Genomic DNA, 19,047 nt, shown 5'->3' with positions numbered 1-19,047 from the left:
TGCTAACCACCCCACAAATTTAGGGGATGAGGAAAGGCTCCCCTGGGTCGTGTGACTCCCTTCAGTCCAAGTGACCAGGGTGTTTGGAGTGACAGCCCCTAGACACTCCACCTGCAGCCCCGAAGATCAGGGGAGAGCATGTCTGGAGGAGCATTTGCTACTACAGAGTCAGGGGGAGAATCTTAGGCTCTTCAACTTGCTGGAGCCTTAGATGCTTGCACTCCCAGCCCCAGTGGTGCAGGTATCTGTTCGCACCCCAACAATGTGTGACCCCTGTCCAGACAGCGTAAGTTGTGGGGAGCCCACCTCCTTCCAGGGGACCTTTGGCCTGACCTGCCTCTGCCTGAAACCTGTTCTCATTCAGCCCCACTGAGGCCTCCCAAGCTCAGGTCTCTCATTCAGTGTTAGGGACCTTACTGGACTCAAAGAAGCCAGCAGCTGACCCAGGTCACACAGCCCCAGGGACAGGACTGGGAGCCAGCCCAGTTCCCACCTGGAAAGGTTCCTGTGCCTTTAAAGCCTCCCTCCACCCAAGCCAGCAGGGAGAGGGAGGGGAGGAGCTGGGTAACAGCTGGGCACCAGGGACTCCCTCTCCTTTCCCTGCTGGAGAGCAGCAGGAGGACCAGCCCTGGAGCCAGGTGAGCCTGGAGCTAGGGGCTTCTGAGGGTGTCTCAGGGCTCTGGGACCCAAAGGACAGCTCGTCCTTTCTGAGCTACTGGACATTGTAGGTTGGGGTAGCTCAGGCTTAGGGCCTCCTGGAAGCATCTGGAAGCGTGGGTTCCATTTCCAGCTCTGCCATGTGCTGGCCTCTACCTCTCTAGCCTCAGCTTATGCACCTGAGTCATGGGGGTGAGCTGAACTTCAGGGTGAAGGGGTTGAGGCTGGTGTGAGTGGATCCTACAAAGAGGTTGCACAGGTCTTTGTCTGACTGGCTCTAGGCTAGAGGGCCTCTTCTTTTTTGTCTGGTAAGAGGGATTGAGGCTGCCTGTCCAGGCTTTGTGGCTCACTGTGCCACAGGTGTGGGGTGGGTAGAGGAGGGCTGTGTGGAGCTGCTGGGCTTCTCTCAGGAAGCCTTTGAAGAAGGCACAACACCCCGCAAGTGGACTTTTGGAATTAAGAGGGAGGAATGCAGCACCGAGAAACTGAGGCCCAGGAAGATCTGGAGAGAGGGAGCTGTGATGGGAGCTGGGTCCTCCGGCCATGCTGGGCCCTCCCCGGGCTCTGGTTTGTGACTGTGAGGGGTTGTGGGGCAGGTTCAGTTGTGCAAGGGGTCATTGCACAACTCTAGGGGGTGCCCACCACCTGGTCATTGCGGATGTGTATAGCTGTTTTGACAGGTATCCGTTTTGATGGCTATCATGCACTGGGGAAGGAGCTTTTTCTAATTCTCAACCTTATGCCACCAGGGTGGGTTGTGAGGGAGACAGATCTCCACCTCGGCCTTGGGCAGTGTGGTAAGCTTCCCCTCGAGGGATGTGGGCCGGGCTCAGGAAGCCAGGGAGAGCTATATGTTCTCAGGTCTGGGGTCGGGGGTGGGGGTGACTCCGGTGTGGGTTCTGGGCCCACGTGCTGGTCCAGGCGCCCCCCACCACCACCCGGGGCCAGCTGATTTTGCATGAACTGTTTGTGAATGGATCTGGGGTTGTGCCCCAGTTTCACCCCTGGAGCTCGGAGGTTGTGGGGACACAGTCGTCAAGCTAGGTTGGAGGATTAATAGAGAAACTTCAGGCTTCCTCTGAGATTTCCACCAGAAAGCTATTCCACTCAGCCTAGATTCTGTGTGTGTGTGTGTGTGTGTGTGTGATAAAGTCAGTATCTCTGGTGGGCGAGGCTTGTACCTTCCTGGGGACAGGGAGCTTACTATCTTATGTGCCTCGGACAGGAACTGTGGGGTCTGGAGGAGGCTTTTCGGGCCAGCGCCTGCAGCCTTTTCCAGGGTGACATGGTTTCCCCAGACAACACCCCTCAGGTCTCTCTGTCAGTGTATAGGGCTTGGGGTGGTGCAGACAAGAAGAGAATGGGACACACTCAACACGTGAGGAAGGTTCTTTGTTCTGTAAATCATGCCTTTGGGCTTTTTTTTTCTTTTTCTTTTCTTTTTTTTTTTTAAATTTCTTTTGAAGATTTTATTTATTTATTTGACAGAGAGAGAGAGATCACAAGTAGGCAGAAAGGCAGGCAGAGAGAGGAGGAAGCAGGCTCCCCGTGGAGCAGAGAGCCCGATGTGGGGCTCGATTCCAGAACCCTGGGATCATGACCTGAGCCGAAGGTGGAGGCTTTAACCCACTGAGCCACCCAGGCGCCCCTTGGGTGTTTTTTTGTTTTTTTGTTTTTTTTTTAGGATTTTATTTATTCATTTGAGAGAGCTCAAGAAAACAGGGCGGCGGGGGGAGGGGCAGAGGGACAAGCAGACCTCCCTGCTGAGCACGGGAGCCCAACTCAGGCTCTGTATCCCAGGACCTGAAGATCATGATCCGAGCTGGTCAGTCCGACGCTTAAACCGAGTGAGCCACCTGGACACCCCCATCACGCCCTCCTTGGCACAGCCTTTAATGAGACTCCTTTCCTCCTGACTCCCCTTCCTGGAACCTACGGCTGCTGCTAGGATTCTGTCTGTGCCCCCAGGCAGCTCTCCACCCCCCATCCCACCCCCATCTTGCCCCAGGTCAGGAGTTTCCTGTTGGGATCACCTGTGGGGTTTAGGCCACCCTTTGCCCACTAACACATTTTTTTTTTTTTTTTAAGATTTTATTTATTATTTGACAGAGAGAGACACAGCGAGAGAGCGAACAGAAGCAGGGGGACTGGGAGAGGGAGAAGCAGGCTTCCTGCCGAGCAGGGAGCTGGATGTGGGGCTCCATCCCAGGACCCTGGGATCATGACCTGAGCTGAAGGCAGACACTTAACCGGCTGAGCCACCCAGGCGTGCACACCCCTCCCCCACACACATTCTTCCTACCCTCCTGCTGCCGCAGATACTGCCATGTCTTATGCCTTCCCAGGCGGGCGGAAATTGCTGAGCAGGCTCAGACAAGGGACAGAGCCCCAAGTCTCTCCACTATAGACCCCTCCTAGCTGACTGCCCTGCTATGCAAATCCCCTGACATCCTTGCTGGCATTTAGCCCTCAGGGACGGGGTCATGGGCCTTGGTCCCTGGCTCCTGCCCTGTCCATCTTCTCAGTCATCCTGGTCTGCAGGTAATGTCCAGGGGAAAAGCTTAGTCATGGCGCCCCCATCCTGGGGCCATGGAGGATTGCATTTGCATAGGAATGCATTTTTCTGTGGATTTCATCCCAGGCCTGCTCAAGGGCAGGGGGTGAGAGGACAAGACTTGTTTTGATTGTGTGACCCAGTGTGGGCAGCCATACCCGGTCAGCCTCTGTCTCTCTTCCTGCTTAGCAGCTGGCACAGCCTTGTACGATGGTCATGGATTAAGCATTCCAGATGGAGGCTGGGGGGCTCCCAGGCAGCCTAGATGCACCAGTTGGGGGACCAGGGAAGGAGTCCTGACTCGAGGAGTGGCTCATCCTTATTCTTGGCAAGTGGAAGCCAAAGGGAAATGGGAAGCAGAGTCCAAGTTCCCCTGGGCTGGGCACGACGGATCCGTTCCTGGCTCAAGATCTTGTTGTTGGGCTGGTCAGGGACACAGCACCTTGGGGGCAGGTATGGGCTGACCAGGTGTGTACTGCTGGCAGTGATTTGCAGCAGCTCTGGCCCTCTCTGGGCCCTTTCCCCCTTTCCAGGCTGCTCAGGTGGTTTCTTGGGCCCGAGGCACTAACATTCCTGCATAGCCAGTGCAACTGGTCTGGACTCGAGGCCTCAGGCTGTGTTCCAGGAAGGCACCCTTGGCATCTGCCTGAGCTGTGTGGTAAGGGCTCTCAGGTCCTGGTTCAAGGCCATCATGTTTGGCCTTGGAGTTCAGATGCTCTGAACAGTGACAGAATGAGCCAGGGGGGTACCCAGCCCAGGGCTTGCTGGCAGGGCACTTGCCAGTGGATTTGCCCTTTGAGGGGTACCAAATCCAAGAGAGCGGGGGACCTTCTGCCTCTGTCACCGCACCTCTCCTTCCCTGCTGGGGCCACACTCCTCACTGACTGCCGTTGTCATGGGGACCCCAAGAGTCCCTGCTGTCACAGCACCTCCTATCTCCCGCCCAGGGCCCTCCCAGGACTGTGTGAACTTTAGTCACTTAGGGACAGGCTGAATCACTGCGCCTCCCTGCTGCCATGACGTCAGACTCTGGGGCTGTCCTCCCTAACAGGCTTGATCTTTTAGAGGACAGTCTATTCTCCACCCTACTCAGACACCTTCAACTGCCCCATGGGGTTGCTGGGCGTCCCCCGGCAAGCCGCTTGCCCCCTCGGGGACTAGGTGAGCAAGAGAGTTCCTTGGCCCTCTCCTGCCCCTTTCCTGCCTCTGCTCCTCCTTGGAGGTACCCTCCCCCAGATCCCAGTCCCAGTCCAGAGGCCCCCTGAGGGGCTCTGCAGGGGCTGCAGGCGTGGCTCTGGGCCACTCCTGGCAGTGGGGGGGGGGGCAGCCGGAGCTGTGGCCCAGACTTTCCCAGGCAGACAAATCTGGCTGTGTCCCAGCCCAGACCTTCTTCTGAGGAACAGGGAGTTTTTTTTTTGGGCCCCTGCCAATCCCAGGCCTCAGGTAAGCCCATTAGGGTCATGAGGAGTGGGGTGGGGGTGTGAAGCCAAGTGCTGTGCCTGGCCTCAGTTTCCCCTCCTGAAACCAACTTAGGTAAGAGCCATGCCTCTGGGCTTGGACGTTATTTTAGTAAGTCTTTGAGAAAAATGTGGGGTATGGGAGGATGGTGGGAAACGGAAGCCCAGTCCCCTGCAGGGTGTCTTCCGCAGGGCAGGAGATATCAGCCTGCAGGGCTTGGCTAGGCCTCCCTGTTGTCCTGTCCAGGGAGCAGAGGTTGGGGGTCAGTGCTGTCCACCCCTAACCATACTCCCTGGCAGTTTGAGCCTTGCTGGGTGCCTCCTATCCCTTCGGAAGCCCACTTGAGCCCTTGAGTGGATGGATGGATAGACAGAGATGGACAGACAGAAGAGACTGGAGTATAGACCACAGGAAGTCATGGCTGGACACTACAGAGGCCGGAGGGGAGAAAAGAGGGCCCTGAAGGGGGGTCTTGGCCAATAGCCCCATGGCTGGGAGAAATGAGGCAATGTCCCCAAGGTGCCTAGTGGATGGGACTAGAGGGCCTCCTTGGCAGGTGTGGCTGTGCCCATGCTGGGAAGGCCTCTGCCCTACCCCACCCACCCCCACCACATGTGATGGGGAAGTTCTGTGTTCCTGGCCCAGCTCCTAAGGCCCCTTGGACCTCCAGCACAGCTGTCTCTACCAGAAATCCTTAACCCTGCTCCAGCCCCCCTGGGGTGTGCTCCGAAGCCCATCAGGCCTGCTGGAAGGCAGAGGGCATAGACTGTCCCCGGGACAGTGGCAGGGGGGAGGATCTGTTTGGCACTTTGGAGAGAGCCTTCTGCTTTCTGGAGGACTAAGGAGCAGGTGACACTGACAGTAGGGAGTGTGGGGAGGAGGCTTTGCAGAAGTCCCACCAGAAAGGATTCAGTCAAGGTGAAGAGAAGAGACCAGCTAGAATCCTCCTGGCGCTGTAGGGTAGTGTCTGCTTTGTGGCTGCCCACTGAGCCTGGGAGGGGAAAGCCCTTCTGGATGTCCCTGACGTGGGGTGAGACTCCATTCCTAGACCATTGCTGGGACACCACTTCTGGCCCTGGAGCTTAGGCCCTCGGAACAGAGGCAGAGTGAACCAGAGGAGTCCCAGCCTGGGGTTTGTTGGGAGATACCCCTTGACCCCCGGAGGTAACCGAGATTGCGCCTGTAACCAAAACTGTCCCTCCTTGCGGGGATCACACCCCTTGCCTGCTGCCAACACGCCAGGGACCCAAAAGCTCACTGTTGTCTCTCCCTGCACAACCGGGAAAGGAGCCAACAGGGAAACAGTGAGCAGGAAGCAGACCAGCTTCCTTCTGCCCACAAACCCCCCTCGCTGACTCCCCCTGTCCAGGCCTCCAGGGCATCACTCTGGTAGCCAGTGACAATTACAGCTAATGCTCCCCGAGCACCCCACCCTTTCCAAGTCACTTACCCTCCACAATATCCCCCTGCAGGATGCCTCAGCCATTCGTACTGGACAGGTGGTCAGTGACCTGCCCAGGGCCCCACATCAGAAGAGGGGGCAAGACTCAGATGGGCTGAGCTTGCTCCCCAGCCTGCACGCCCCATCCCCTTGGCCAGGGACACGTGGGCTTCACCACTTTGTCATATGACACTCACACCACTGAACCCGGGCCCCTTTCTGGGCGAACCCTCTCTCGGCTGTGCCTGGAGATCTCCCACAAACGTGAGAGCAGTTGACAGCCTCCTCTTCAACCCTAGAGTTCATTTGGAGGTCGAGGAACCTCACGGAGCTCCCGGGGTGGGGGAATAGACTCGGGGTGTTTCAGGTATGCTATCTCAGTTTTCAGGAAAACCAGGAGGCTACGTGGTTGTGGTGTCTCTCTGGAGCAGATCCTGCGGCCACAGGCACCTGCCGTGTGTGAGGGAGACCCCCGTTATCTCATCAACGGCTTCAGCCAACCCCCGTCCCCACTGCCCCATTTTTGCAGCCACCTCTGCAGGCAAGGCGTGGGGCTCCCATCCCCTGAGAAAGGTAGGCACCTGCCCTGTTGCCCTCAGCTAACGATTATAGGAGGAGACCAGGGGGGTCCTCTCTCTGAACCCCACAGTCTGTGGCAGGATACTCTGGGAAGGCCCATGGATGGTGCCTGGCTCTGGGCTGAGGTGGGGGTCACAGAAGGAATCAGACCAGGCTTGCCCCTCATGGACTTCTACACTTGGCCATGGCTCCCAGTTTGGGGGATAGCTGAGGCTATGTAGAAGCAGGGGCACATGGAATCTGGGGGCTTCCAGAAGAGGGTTCTGTTGGACATGGGGTCCTTACTGAAATGCGGCCTTGAGGATAAGCAGGGAGGTTTGGGAGGGCACAGATGGGGTCAGGAGTTTCTGGTGGAGGGAATGGCATGAGCAAAGGTCTGGGGGCTGGAAGGAGACACAGGGATGTTTCTGAGACTTCATCTTGGGCTGTGCCCTGTGAAGGTGAGGGTCAGGATGTGCCCAGAGGCAGGCCAGTGGTAGGCCCCTGACTCTGTTATCCTCCACCCCCCACCCCCAACAGGGCCTGCAGAGCCATGAAGAGGAAGTATGTGTTTCTGGTCCTGGTGGCCGTGGTGCTCGTGCTCTTTCTCATCATTGGCCTGTGCGTTTGGCTGCCCTCAGCCTCCAAGACACACAACCATGTCTACCCCAGGGCGGCCGTGGCTGCAGATGCCAAGCATTGCTCGGAGATCGGGAGGTGAGCAGGCAGGGCATGGGAACCCAGGAGGACCACTGCAAGTGGATCTGGCCCAGACCCTCATCCCCCTGAGATGCAGTTTCCCCAACTGTCCCTGAGCTACCTGGACAAGGGGTGACTGATTCACATGGAGCTGCGTGTCCTTTCCTTGGAACTTCTCAGCAGCCTCTGAAGGCGAGAAGGGGAGAAGGGGACACTGACTCCAAGAGCAGGGTGTGGGTTTTCCAGGGCCTAGCTGAGCCCCTTTTTCTCAGACCTAAGAATCTCCATCTCTTTGGATCAACTGTTGTTTTATGCTATTTTCGACCCCTGTCTCACATTATTTACAAAGATCAGTTCCCACTTAGAGACTTAAACAGGAAAAAAAAGTGTTGTCGATAAAAGTAACAATTTTCCCATTTTCTTTCTATTATAAAATGCATGTTCATCTGTTTGCTTGAAAAGGAAGACCATACAAGCCCATTGGCTTGAGAGTTCTATGCAGAACTGGGGGCTCTTCTTCCCTCCTGCTTTGGGCAGGGTGGCCTGACAGGGTGGATGGAGGTGGGTGGCAGGTGCCCGCATCGGGGAGCCCGCAGATGCTCACTGCCCCCGTGTGCCCTGGGTAGGGATGTGCTGAGGGAAGGCGGCTCGGCGGTGGACGCTGCCATCGCGGCCCTCCTGTGCGTGGGGCTCATGAACGTCCACAGCATGGGCATCGGGGGCGGCCTGTTCCTCACCATCTACAACAGCACCACACGTGAGTGCCCCCGGGAACGGGGGGGTGGGGGGTGAATGGCAGCCGCTGTCTAGCTCAGGCTGGACTTGGGCTGGGGGCAGGCAGAGCTGGGCGGCCCCTGGGCTCACACCCTTGGGTGAGGAGGGTTGGTGTGGGTCTGGATTACCCTCCTGCTTCTTCCAGGAAAAGTTGAGATCATCAATGCCCGCGAGGTGGCCCCGGGGCTGGCCTTTGACAGCATGTTCAATAGCTCGGAACAGTCACAGGAAGGTGAGGTGCAAAGTCAGGGTGTGGGTGCAGAGCTGGGCTGAAGGCATGGGCCTCTAGGGCTGGGGACAGCTCTGGATAGGCTGATGCCCACTGTACCCATCCCTTCCTGGCCCCACAACACCCTCCCGTAATGAACAGTCCAGACCATCATCATGGAGGGAAAAAGAGGTGGAGCTTCAGTTATTTTCGGGTCAGGTCCCTCCAGAGCCACCCAGTATTAGTAAACAGAGAGAATAATTATTTCAACGGCTAGCACATACCGTGGGTCACTGGGGCCAGCACTTTGCTCAGCCCTTTTCGCCAGTGAGCCTCTTGAATCCTCCCTTGTATGCTTGGGAGTCCAGGGAAGTGCTGTGTTGATTCTCATTTTACAGGTCCAGAGAGGTAGTGCAAACCAACTGAGCTCACACAGCTGGATGGTGCTGAGGCCAAAATTGGACCTGGGCTGTTGAAACCCTGTGTTTTTCAAAGGCATCCAAGTCATTCATTTGTTCGTTCATTTGTGGGGCTAGCTCTCAAGAGACAAGTCTTTTTTTTTTTTTTTTTTTTTTTTTTAAAGATTTTATTTATTTATTTGACAGGCAGAGATCACAAGTAGGTTTAGAGGCAGGCAGAGAGAGAGGAGGAAGCAGGCTCCCCGATGAGCAGAGAGCCCGATGCGGGGCTCAATCCCAGGACTCTGGGACCATGACCCGAGCCGAAGGCAGAGGCTTTAACCCACTGAGCTACCCAGGTGCCCCGAGACAAGTCTCTTTTTTAACAAAGTCTTATGCGGAGAAGAGGCCCCCAATTTTCCCATGCAGCTGCGGGGAAGCCAGTGGCCACCAGAGGGTGCTGCTTCCAAGGACTCAAACGGGTTGCAGGCTAGGAGGTTGGAAGCAGGAAGTTCTGGCTGTTGGCGTTAACTGGTCCCATCTCCAACTGCAGGTTCTGCTCCTCAGCCCTGGGCGGTGGGCGGGGCCCTGCGGGTAGCCCCGCCCCCTTGGAGTCCTCTCCAACCTACAGTCTTTGTTTGAATTCCTATATCCCTTGGGAACCTCTGAATGGGTAGAAAGGAAATTCACTGGAATCTTACAGGCTTAGCACCTTAGGGGCACTTGGAATACATTTATTTAACCAGGACTAGTTGGGCACCTCTTAAAATGTCAGGGGCTGTTCCCCAAGCCAGGGGACAAAGCAAAGGCAACAGGCGAATTCTGAAATCTGTGGCCCAGTCGAGCCAGGATAGCAGAGGCAGGGAAGAGCCAGATGGCATCGATTCACCAAGTACAGCACGCTCGGGGACGGGCTAAGCAAAGACCCAGAGGCTGGATTGGAGTGAGGGGAGCTGTAGGGGTGTCTGGGGCCAAAGCAAGTGGCCCATGTGGGAAAAAGCGAGGCTGCACTGGCTGACCCCAGGGTCAGAATGGCTCAGATGGCGTCAGACCTCATGGGTCATTGCGAAGACCCTGCTTCTTGTCGGAGAGAGGGAACAGTGTCTCTTGGGGTGTTTGTGGGGGTGGATCTGGGGTAGGTCGGACTTAACCCCTTGGGTTGCTGCAGAAGGGTCAGAGAGCGCGCGGCCTGCCCGTGAGGTGACCTGTCAGGAGGTCACCACAATATTGAGGGAGAGAAGATGGTGTTTGGGAGGTGGTTGGTACTCAACATACCTGGAGTGGGGAGCCTATGCGTCTGCTGATAGGTTGGGTGTGACACATATGCCAAGTGTCCTGAATGACTGGTGTTCGATCTGCATCCGGAAAGAGGGGGCAGCCCTAGCAGAGAACAGCAAGGCTGTGGGGAATGGGTTTGAGAGATAGTCAGGAATTGCGTTTTGAGCGTGTTAAGTTAGAGATGCCTTTTAGGCATGGGCAGCCGCGTCCTCAGGTCTGCCCATCAGAGGAGCAGGCCAGGCTAGAAAGTAAATGTGGAGTTGTGAGCACATAATGGAACTTCAAGTTCCAGTTCAAGCTCTGATCTGGGGGAGTAGAGAACAGAGACTCTAGGAGAGCCTGGCAGGTGGGATGCACAGGTGACCCAGCAGGAGTGATGGACCAGGTAAGGTGAACTTGAGAGGAGACCTGGGTCTGCCAGTATAGGGGTCAGTGGTGGCTTTGGCGAGCAGGGTGGTGTGAGGCCTGATTGGCCCAAGGTCAGGGAGGCATTTATCTAAGGTGGCAGGAATTACGGGCTGGATGTCAGACCTTCTGAGATGTGCAGACATGCAGATCCTAATATCCTGGCTCTCGTGCCCAGCTTCAGGTTGTTATGAACCTAGACTGCCTAGTCTGGGGGTAGCTGAGATGGCCCTTGTCATTCAGGGGTGGAAACAAGAGGGTGTCTGGGAGTGGGGGCCGTGGCTGTACCTTTCTGCACCAGTATCTAATTTAGGGCATGGTGGGCCGTGGGAGTGGGTGGGGACCAGGGTCTACAGGTGTTTCCAGTGGAACTGTGGGCTCCTCTGAGGGAAACTAAGGCCCAGAGACTGTAAAGGGCAGGGGTTTGGGCTCAGGTCCTGGTTCTGAGACAGTAGAAGGGAGAAAGGTAGAGGTCTTGCCTTGGAACTGGCTCAATGTCAGGGTGGCCCCCGGGCTTGCACTGGGAACTTCTGTGGGTTCTGGTGGACCCCTTGAGCCTGTGGGTGAGGAAGCTCAGACTGAGAGATGGCAGGGGTCTGGCTTCCCCACAGTCTTGTGTGCAGCTGTGGCCTGGCACAGGATTTCAAACCCGGTGGCCACCCCCGCAGAGGCAGTCATCTCATCCCTGGACAGCAGAATTCAGCAGAAGGAACCACCTCTCCCTAACCTGTGGCCTCCTTCGCATGTCCCTAACCATCTACACTTTTGCCTGCTGAGTCCAGATAGGACAATGCCATTTCTTTCCGAAACCTCACTGATCCCATTTGGGGACTGTGCCTAGGATGTGGCCTGAGAGAGTATCCCTCCCAGTGTCCCCAGACTAGAGCCACTAACTGTGTGTGTGTGTGTCCCTGTCCCTATGCAGGGGGGCTGTCGGTGGCGGTTCCCGGTGAGATCCGAGGCTATGAACTGGCCCACCAGCGGCACGGGCGGCTGCCCTGGGCTCGCCTCTTCCAGCCCAGCATCCAGCTGGCCCGCAGGGGCTTCCCTGTGGGGAAGGGCTTGGCGGCAGCGCTGGAGAAAAGTCAGGCAGTCATCGAGCAGCGGCCTGCCCTGTGGTATGTCTTGGGGGGGGTTGGCCTGCCCTGGGCCACAGGCTGGGCAGACATGGCCCAAGATTCCCTGCAAGCTGTGAATGACTGGCAGGGTGCTTTCAGGAACCTGTGCTGATGGAGGGCTGAGGTCTAGGATACAGGGACCTTTCCCAATGTGCATGGGATCACATTCTGAGCCTGGTGCCTTCCCAAGCTTGTGTGTCCTGAGTGGCAGGGGCTCTAGGAGGCATGGGCTGGACACCAGAGGATGAGGGTCACACACCCGTGGAAGGGTGCTCGCTGTCTTTTTTTTTAAAGACTTTATTTATTTATTTGGCAGAGAGATAGATCACAGGTAGGCAGAGAGGCAGGCAGAGAGAGGAGGAGGTAGGTTCCCTGCTGAGCAGAGAGCTGATGCGGGGCTTGATCCCAGGACCCTGAGATCATGACCTGAGCCGAAGGCAGAGGCTTATCCCACTGAGCCACCCAGGTGCCCTGCTCACTGTCCTTCGATCTCGTGTGTGATTGGGTGGGAAGTGACTGACTTAATCCAGCCGGCCTGCCAGCCTCACAGGAGCCTCTCTGCCCCAGTGAGGTGTTCTGCCACAATGGGAAAGTGCTGCGGGAAGGGGACAAATTGACCTTGCCACGGTTGGCAGACACGTACGAGACACTGGCCTTGGAGGGAGCCCAAGCCTTCTACAACGGGAGCCTCACAGCCCAGATTATCAAGGACATTCAGGATGCTGGTGAGTGGGCAACCTCAGCGGCCCTGGGGAAGGAACCCTGAGCCAGAGCTCAGAGGTCTTAGGTCCTCTGGTCCTGCTGTGGCCCAGACTCTAGGCCCTCAGCAGCATCTGGTGGAGGGGTGGGTGTCAAGGAGACGTCTGCACCTAGTGACAGGTCACAAGAATCTACAGATCTTGGTTAAGTCATGACTGAGAGACCAGTGCAGTTCAGAGTTCAGGAGAGAAAGTTCTCAATGGATAAATGCAGGCCCAGGTAGGAGCTCAGACTGAGGGAGCCTTGACATGCAGGTCTGGGAGGACTTCCCAGAGGTGGTAGTACATGAACTCCAGATGAGGTCGGAGAGAGGAAGAGCATTCCTGGCAGATGGAACAGGCCAAGGCCCAGAGAGGGTGAGCTTTAACTATCCCTGAGGGTTGCAGCAGATGCGGGTGGGCTTGGCGAGAGAGGCCTTGGAGGAGCTGCAAGCAGGGACAGCTTCTGATGGATTTCAGCCAGGCAGCCTGCGCTGCCTCTCCGTCCCCAGTGTGGATTTCTTCATACTGTTCTTTTTATCAGAGACGCAGAAGAGTGTGATTAGCATGCTGACCTTTAGCACTGGGGCAGGAAATTAGCCTGTATGTAAATAACCTGGTCTGTCTGGAGCCCACTTCCTGTAGAATTAAGAGCCTCCTTTCACCCACCCATTAGTCTCTGGCAGAGAGGACTGGGCAAGGGGGAGATCGGAGCCGATATTTTCCACTTAGGGAAGAGGACTCTTGGTGCCAGGGGAAGAGGAGGTCGACCTGGGGGCCAGTGGGGCAAACAGGTGGAGGGCAGCTGGCCTGAGCCTGGCGATGGGGAGGAGGCATCTTTGGGGAGCACAGAGGGACTGGGGGGGTGGGGCTGTGGGGAGGGGGAGGGGCAGGGACCCTCCAGGTGGGCGAGGGCTTTCAGTTTGATGATCTTGTCCTCCCCTCGGATTTGGGGCCCCGTCCCCATGTCCCCCCACTGAGCTGCTCTTGGCATCAGGGGGCATCATGACCGCCAAGGACCTCAACGACTACCATGCCAGGCTGATCGAGAACCCCCTGAACATCAGCCTTGGGGACTCCCATCTCTACGTGCCCAGCGCCCCGCTCAGTGGCCCGGTGCTGGCTCTTATTCTCAACATCCTTAAGGGTGAGCTGTCCCACCACGACCCTGTAGGGGGTGGGGGGTGTCAGGGGCTAAGGGAGGAAGAGGAGTGGTTGGGAAGTAAAAACGGTGTGGAGCAGCATCCCGGGCTGGGACCAGCCCCTGCAAGGGCTTAGGGGTGACAGGGTCTGTCTGCCTTGCCAAGTTACCCAGTGCTGGAAGTTCACAGCTAGTGGGTGCGGGGGGGCTGGTCCAGAGGATCTGTCTGACAAATCTAAGTGGTCTTCTGGGACTGGGTAAGACTGGGTCGCCCTTCTAGCTGGACATTTGAGGCCCAGGTCCGGGGGTCCCTTGCCTCATTCCATCCCTCCATTCCTCCAAAGTGTCCACTGGTCATTATTCAACGTTCCCCTTCTCAAGCTGGGCCAAGCAAAGAGATTCAGGGAGGTGTGAGCCTACCCTGGAACACTCAGCTGTCTTGGCCGAGCTGGGGTGTCCCAAGGGCCCTGGGACTGCCGGTGTGTCCCATCTCTGCTCCATCAGGGTACAACTTCTCCCGGGCAAGTGTGGAAACCCCCGAGCAGAAGGGTCTGACTTACCACCGCATTGTGGAGGCCTTCCGGTTCGCCTATGCCAAGAGGACCCTGCTTGGGGACCCGGAGTTTGTCGATGTGATGGCGGTAAGAGGCAGGGGCGGTAAGAGGTCCACGATGGGTGGGGAGGGCCTCTCATGGAGGTGCCACGATGGTTCCCTGGGGCCACCCCAACCTCACACATGCTGAATGAATCCATTTCTACCACCGACTTTGGTGGTGGGCCTACCGTGTGCTGGGATGGACTGGTGACCCCGAGTTCAGCCTTCTGCCACAGGGAGCTTGCAGTGTGACGAGTAGGCAATGAGTAATTAGTGGCCCCTATCCCTGGCCAAGCTCACACCTTGGGGGCTGTACCCTTGGTCTGGAAGCTTTTGGAGTGTTCACTGCTGAGCTGAGGAGTACGTAGGGGCATCGTAACCCTCGAGGGTCATGAGGAGGATGGGGGAGGGGCGGGGGGGTCTGGGTGGCAGAGGCCTCAGCCACCAGCTTATTGGTCACACCCAGCAGCTAACCCTTCCCTGATCCCCACCCAGGCCCTGCACAGCCCGACCCACTCATAGCCAAATACCCCAGTTCCAGGCTGAGCCTTCACTGAGCCTCCCATCATGGTGCCCCTTTACCTACTTGGTTCCCCCATTCTGGGGTAGACCTGCAGACCCCCTCACACTGACCTGTGTCTCTCAGCTGCCCCTCTGCTCTCCTGGATCTCTCTTCTTTCCTGAGGACCGTTTCATGCTACTCCCCGTGGCCTTCAGGGACCTGGCGACTCATCCCCCCGAGGCCACTGCATTGCCTCCGTGTCTCTCTGCAGCCCCCGCCCCTGCCGACCTGGCTGAGGCTGGCCCCTCTGCTCCTCCACCTGCCAATTCAGCCTTTCCTGCAGCCCTGCGCTCCCTCCAGCATTCCCATCCTGCCCTTTCTGACAGGTCGTTCTGGAAAGAGGCATCTGCTTGTCGCTGCTGCCTCCCCTTCCTCTGCTTCCACTCAGGGCACACTGGGCCTCTCCATCCCTTTCTCAGGCCCTCTCCCATCAGGCTCTGCCCTCCTCGCTCCACATCCCCCCTGCCAGGACCCCTCACTCCACCCCCCTCAAGAGTCCAGCCTCAGTTTCCCCTCTGGGCCCCCCTCAGCAGCATCTCACACAGTTCAGTTCACCACCTCCTTTCCTCACCTTTTCCTTTTGCCGAGTTGTGGACATTTTGCCCCATCCCCTTCCTCTCTCCATGCTTCCATCCACCCCTTTTTATTGACATGTGTGTGCTCTTTGGGTATCAGATGGTCAGTCCCTGATATCGCACTTTGGGTCGTAGCTCCCGAGACTGAGAGACCTCCATACTGCCTTCGAGAGGACCTGGCCCATTAGACTCCTGTGTTCCCCAGGGTCCCAGGGTTGTTTAGGTCTAGAGCCCATCAGACTCATCCCTCGCAGTTTCTGTTCTGTCCCTCTAGTCTCTGAACCTACAACAGATGTCTGGGGTGTTTTGCTGCTTTTTAAAGCCCAGGGCGGCTGTCCTGCAGAACCATCCCACATCCTGGATTTGACTTTCTGTTTTCTTGGGAGTAGATTCAGACTGAAAATTTTCCCTGTGGGGTGTTGCTGGAAAATTCTGGAGGCATTTTCTTTGCTCGGTCCCCAGGGGCTTTCCTTGCTGGCTCCTGTCTCCTCTCCTCTCCTCTTTGTCCTTACCACCATGGGGACCCTGTTCATGCGCACAGGTTGAAGCAGCGACTGGAGGCTGAGGGCTCCCTGTTTATCCTCAGCCTGGTCTTGCCCATGCACTCCACACACACGGATCCATACCCATCTGCAACAGGAAAAGGCATGTCTCCAAAATCAAGCTCCTGACTGTCCACCTTCACTGTCCCTTCCGCAGGGTCAGCCTCCACAGTTAAATGGCCTCTCTGCACCGAAGGCTTTGGGGCCATTGGTTCTCTCCCATCCGCACCACCCCCGTCTCTCACTTGGTTGATGCCATAGCCTCCCAGTTGGGTTCTACACTATACCCCCACACAGCTGCCAGAGGGATCCTGTGAACTGCTGGTGTGCTCCTTCCTCTGTCCCAGGCCCGGGTGGCTCAAAGCAAAAGCCAGACTCCTTATAGGGCCTCTGAAGACTTATTGGGATAACCCCCAGCTAATGTCTCCTACCACCTCTCTCTTGGACCCTATTCACCCTTTGCCTGTCACTCACAGGCCTGCCTCAGGGCCTTTGCATTTACCACCAGGCCTCATTCAGGCCTCTTTTCAGACATCACCTCCTCTGAGAAGCCCTCCCTGACAATTCTGCTCCCATCTGGTCCTTCTCTATCCCCTTTACCTGGCTTGTTCTCTCCAGCATGTCCCTGCCTCCCTTTATCATCCCTGCCAGAAGGGCAGGGACCCATATATGTCTTCCCTGTTGATCAGGCATGTAGTACAAGCTCCATGAATGAATGAAAGGTTGAATGCAGCCAGAGTGGGGGCTTGTGGGGTAGACAGACCAATGCTTAGAGTTGCTGGACTGCAGCTGAGGCAGAGCCTGGAAAGGGGATCGGACGGGCTATGTGAGGTTGGGGGTGCAGGAGGGTTGTGGTCAGGGCCATGTTGGGGGCTTCCCAAGAGCTGCTCGCACAAGCCTGTGCCCCCTCCCCATCCTCCCCCCTCACCTCCTCAGGCCAGCTCTGGGGTCTCGGCAGGTGGTCCGCAACATGAGCTCCGAGTTCTTTGCCGCTCAGCTCCGGGCCCGGATCTCTGACAGCACCACTCACCCGACCTCCTACTATGAGCCTGAGTTCTACACGCCTGATGATGGTGGCACGGCCCACCTGTCCGTGGTTGCAGAGGATGGCAGCGCTGTGTCCGCCACCAGCACCATCAACCTCTAGTAGGGCTGCTTGGTGGCCCTGGGTGGGCCAGGGGCTGCTTGTGTCTCCCAGGAGGGAGCTCCATCAACCCCTTTCATGGTGGGGAAACTGAGGCCCCACCTTGGTAGAACGCCTGCCCTCAGTCTCCCTGGGCTGGGTAGAGCTTCGGTGGGTGGGTGGCGGCTGGGTGGGGCAGGGGCTGGATCTGGCCCAGTTGTCTGATCTGGGTGGTCTGCAGCTTCGGTTCCAAGGTACGCTCAAAGGTCAGCGGGATCATATTCAATGATGAGATGGATGACTTCAGCTCCCCCAACATCACCAACCAGTTTGGGGTGCCCCCTTCCCCAGCCAACTTCATCAAACCAGGTGCGGGGCGGGGAGGGACTTGGGCCAAGAGATGGCTGGTGCCCTGGGCAGGCAGCTGACCAGCATCTCTGTCCCTGCCTGCCCATCTGGTGACTACAGGGAAGCAGCCCCTCTCGTCCATGTGTCCGGCGATCCTCGTGGGCCAGGATGGCCAGGTCCGCATGGTGGTAGGTGCCTCTGGGGGCACGCACATCACTACGGCCACCGCACTGGTACGTGCCATCTACCTGTCCCCTCCAGCCCCTGCCCCTGGGCCACGCTGACCCCATCCCTTTGCCCTCCAGGCCATCATCCATAACCTGTGGTTTGGCTACGATGTAAAACGGGCAGTAGAGGAGCCCCGACTTCACAACCAGCTTCTGCCCAACACAACAACGCTGGAGAGAGGCATTGACCAGGTGGGACAGGGGCCAAGGAAACTGAGTTATAAGGGGGGGGGTCATGGGGGGGTCCTAGGAAGGAGGCCCGGATCTCCCGAGTCATCAAAAAGTAGACTACCAGGGGCACCTGGGTGGCTCAGTCGTTAAAGCGTCTGCCTTCAGCTCAGGTCATGATCCTGGAGTCCTGGGATCAAGCCCCACATAGGGCTCCCTGCTTGGTGGGGAGCCTGTTTCTCTCAAAAAAAAAAAAAAAAAAAAAAAAAGTAGACTACCAGCCTCTGCCTGGGGCAGATGAACTTTACCTCCACTGCCTGGGCCATCTTGAACCCCTGTGCAGCTTGGGTCAGGCCACCTGCTCCAAGGAGACCCACTAGGCCCAGCTGCCCCCAACTTGTTCTTCCTGGCCTCTGGGTGGAAATGGCACCGTCTATGTGGTTCGGTGTGGGTCTGTGTGGTTCAGATGGCTTCGCAGGCCCTGCTGAGAACCCTCTATCCCCTCCCCCCAACCCAGGCGGTGACCACAGCCCTGAAGACTCGGCATCACAACACTGAGGACACTTCTAGCTTCATTGGTGTGGTGCAAGCCATTGTCCACACGGCCGGTGGCTGGGCAGCTGCCTCAGACCCCAGGAAAGGCGGGGAGCCTGCTGGCTACTGAGTGCTTGGGGTGGGCAAGGCTTCCTGGCAACCTAGGGATGAGATTCCCCGCTGGGGCCAGAGTGGAACTTGGAGGGATTTGCTTCCCCCTGTGAGTGACAAAGCAGTGCAATAAATGGGGGTCGCAGCGTGAGGCTCTGGGCAGCCTTGCTGGCCCAGCTCCCATATCACTGGGCCTCAGTATCCTATGTGTGAATTGGAGCTGTACGGTGAGGAAGGGTGGAGAGGCGGGATTCAGAGGTCATAACCTCTCAGGTGCTGGAGCTAGTCTGAGAACGTACATGAGAGTCCGGCCAGTGGGTGAGTGGAGACGGGACCCACTCAGACCAATCACTGTCCTTCCTCACCTTGAGCCCCAGGACCAGGGGGCCAGGTCCTCCCTTTTCTGGCCTGGGCTATGGCACTTCCTAGTATCAACCACCAGGGGGCGCTGAAGCCCTGGCGTTTACTTGGCCAGTGGGCCGCCAAGAGATGCTTATAACCCCGCTACCTCGTCTGCCTGGCGGGTGCCCCGGGGTTCACACTGTGGAGGATACATGGAGGTGAACCCGAGGTCTGAAGAGTGGGATTGGGCAAGAGGCTGGAGCAAAACGTCTTGGTCAGAGCCAGGCCTAGGGGGTTTTCCAAGCACAAACCCAGAATGAAAACCAAGCTGTGATCAGCTCCAGAAAGAAGCCCGGTTCTCAGGGAACAGTGAGCCAGGAGAGGTCCCCAGATCCCAAGGGTTAGGGCTTGGACCTGTGGGCAGCTGGAGAGTGCAGCCCAGAAAGAGGGGCCTAGAGGGGACTAATGAGACACAGCGGCCTGCCTCCTCCCCC

At 57.4% G+C, this 19,047-nt stretch overlaps 1 protein-coding gene across 1 annotated transcript; it reads left to right on the top strand.

Annotated features, from left to right (window-relative positions):
* Window positions 1-537: 537 nt before the first annotated feature.
* On the top strand, window positions 538-18,417 carry GGT1 (gamma-glutamyltransferase 1). Its single transcript, XM_059138863.1, has 14 exons — window positions 538-638; window positions 6,492-6,683; window positions 7,209-7,385; window positions 7,994-8,124; window positions 8,287-8,373; window positions 11,356-11,548; window positions 12,116-12,273; window positions 13,283-13,432; window positions 13,931-14,067; window positions 16,659-16,846; window positions 17,065-17,192; window positions 17,292-17,404; window positions 17,477-17,590; window positions 18,084-18,417. Exons 3-14 carry the CDS (start codon window positions 7,222-7,224, stop codon window positions 18,228-18,230), a joined length of 1,710 nt encoding a protein of 569 aa, XP_058994846.1. The 5' UTR covers window positions 538-638; window positions 6,492-6,683; window positions 7,209-7,221; the 3' UTR covers window positions 18,231-18,417.
* Window positions 18,418-19,047: the final 630 nt, after the last annotated feature.

Source organism: Mustela lutreola, chromosome 11, assembly GCF_030435805.1.
Source record: "Mustela lutreola isolate mMusLut2 chromosome 11, mMusLut2.pri, whole genome shotgun sequence".
In the NCBI taxonomy this organism is placed as follows: Eukaryota; Metazoa; Chordata; class Mammalia; order Carnivora; family Mustelidae; genus Mustela; species Mustela lutreola.
Note: the sequence above shows the minus strand (reverse complement) of the source record. Positions and strands in the feature narration are given on the sequence as shown.

Excerpts from the sequence above, each read along its gene's own strand:
- GGT1 (XM_059138863.1), top strand. The coding sequence starts at position 7,222 with ATGAAGAGGAAGTATGTGTTTCTGGTCCTGGTGGCCGTGGTGCTCGTG. Across the intron at positions 8,125-8,286 it reads CATCTACAACAGCACCACAC|GAAAAGTTGAGATCATCAAT; the intron begins GTGAGTGCCCCC and ends TGCTTCTTCCAG. Across the intron at positions 11,549-12,115 it reads GAGCAGCGGCCTGCCCTGTG|TGAGGTGTTCTGCCACAATG; the intron begins GTATGTCTTGGG and ends TCTCTGCCCCAG.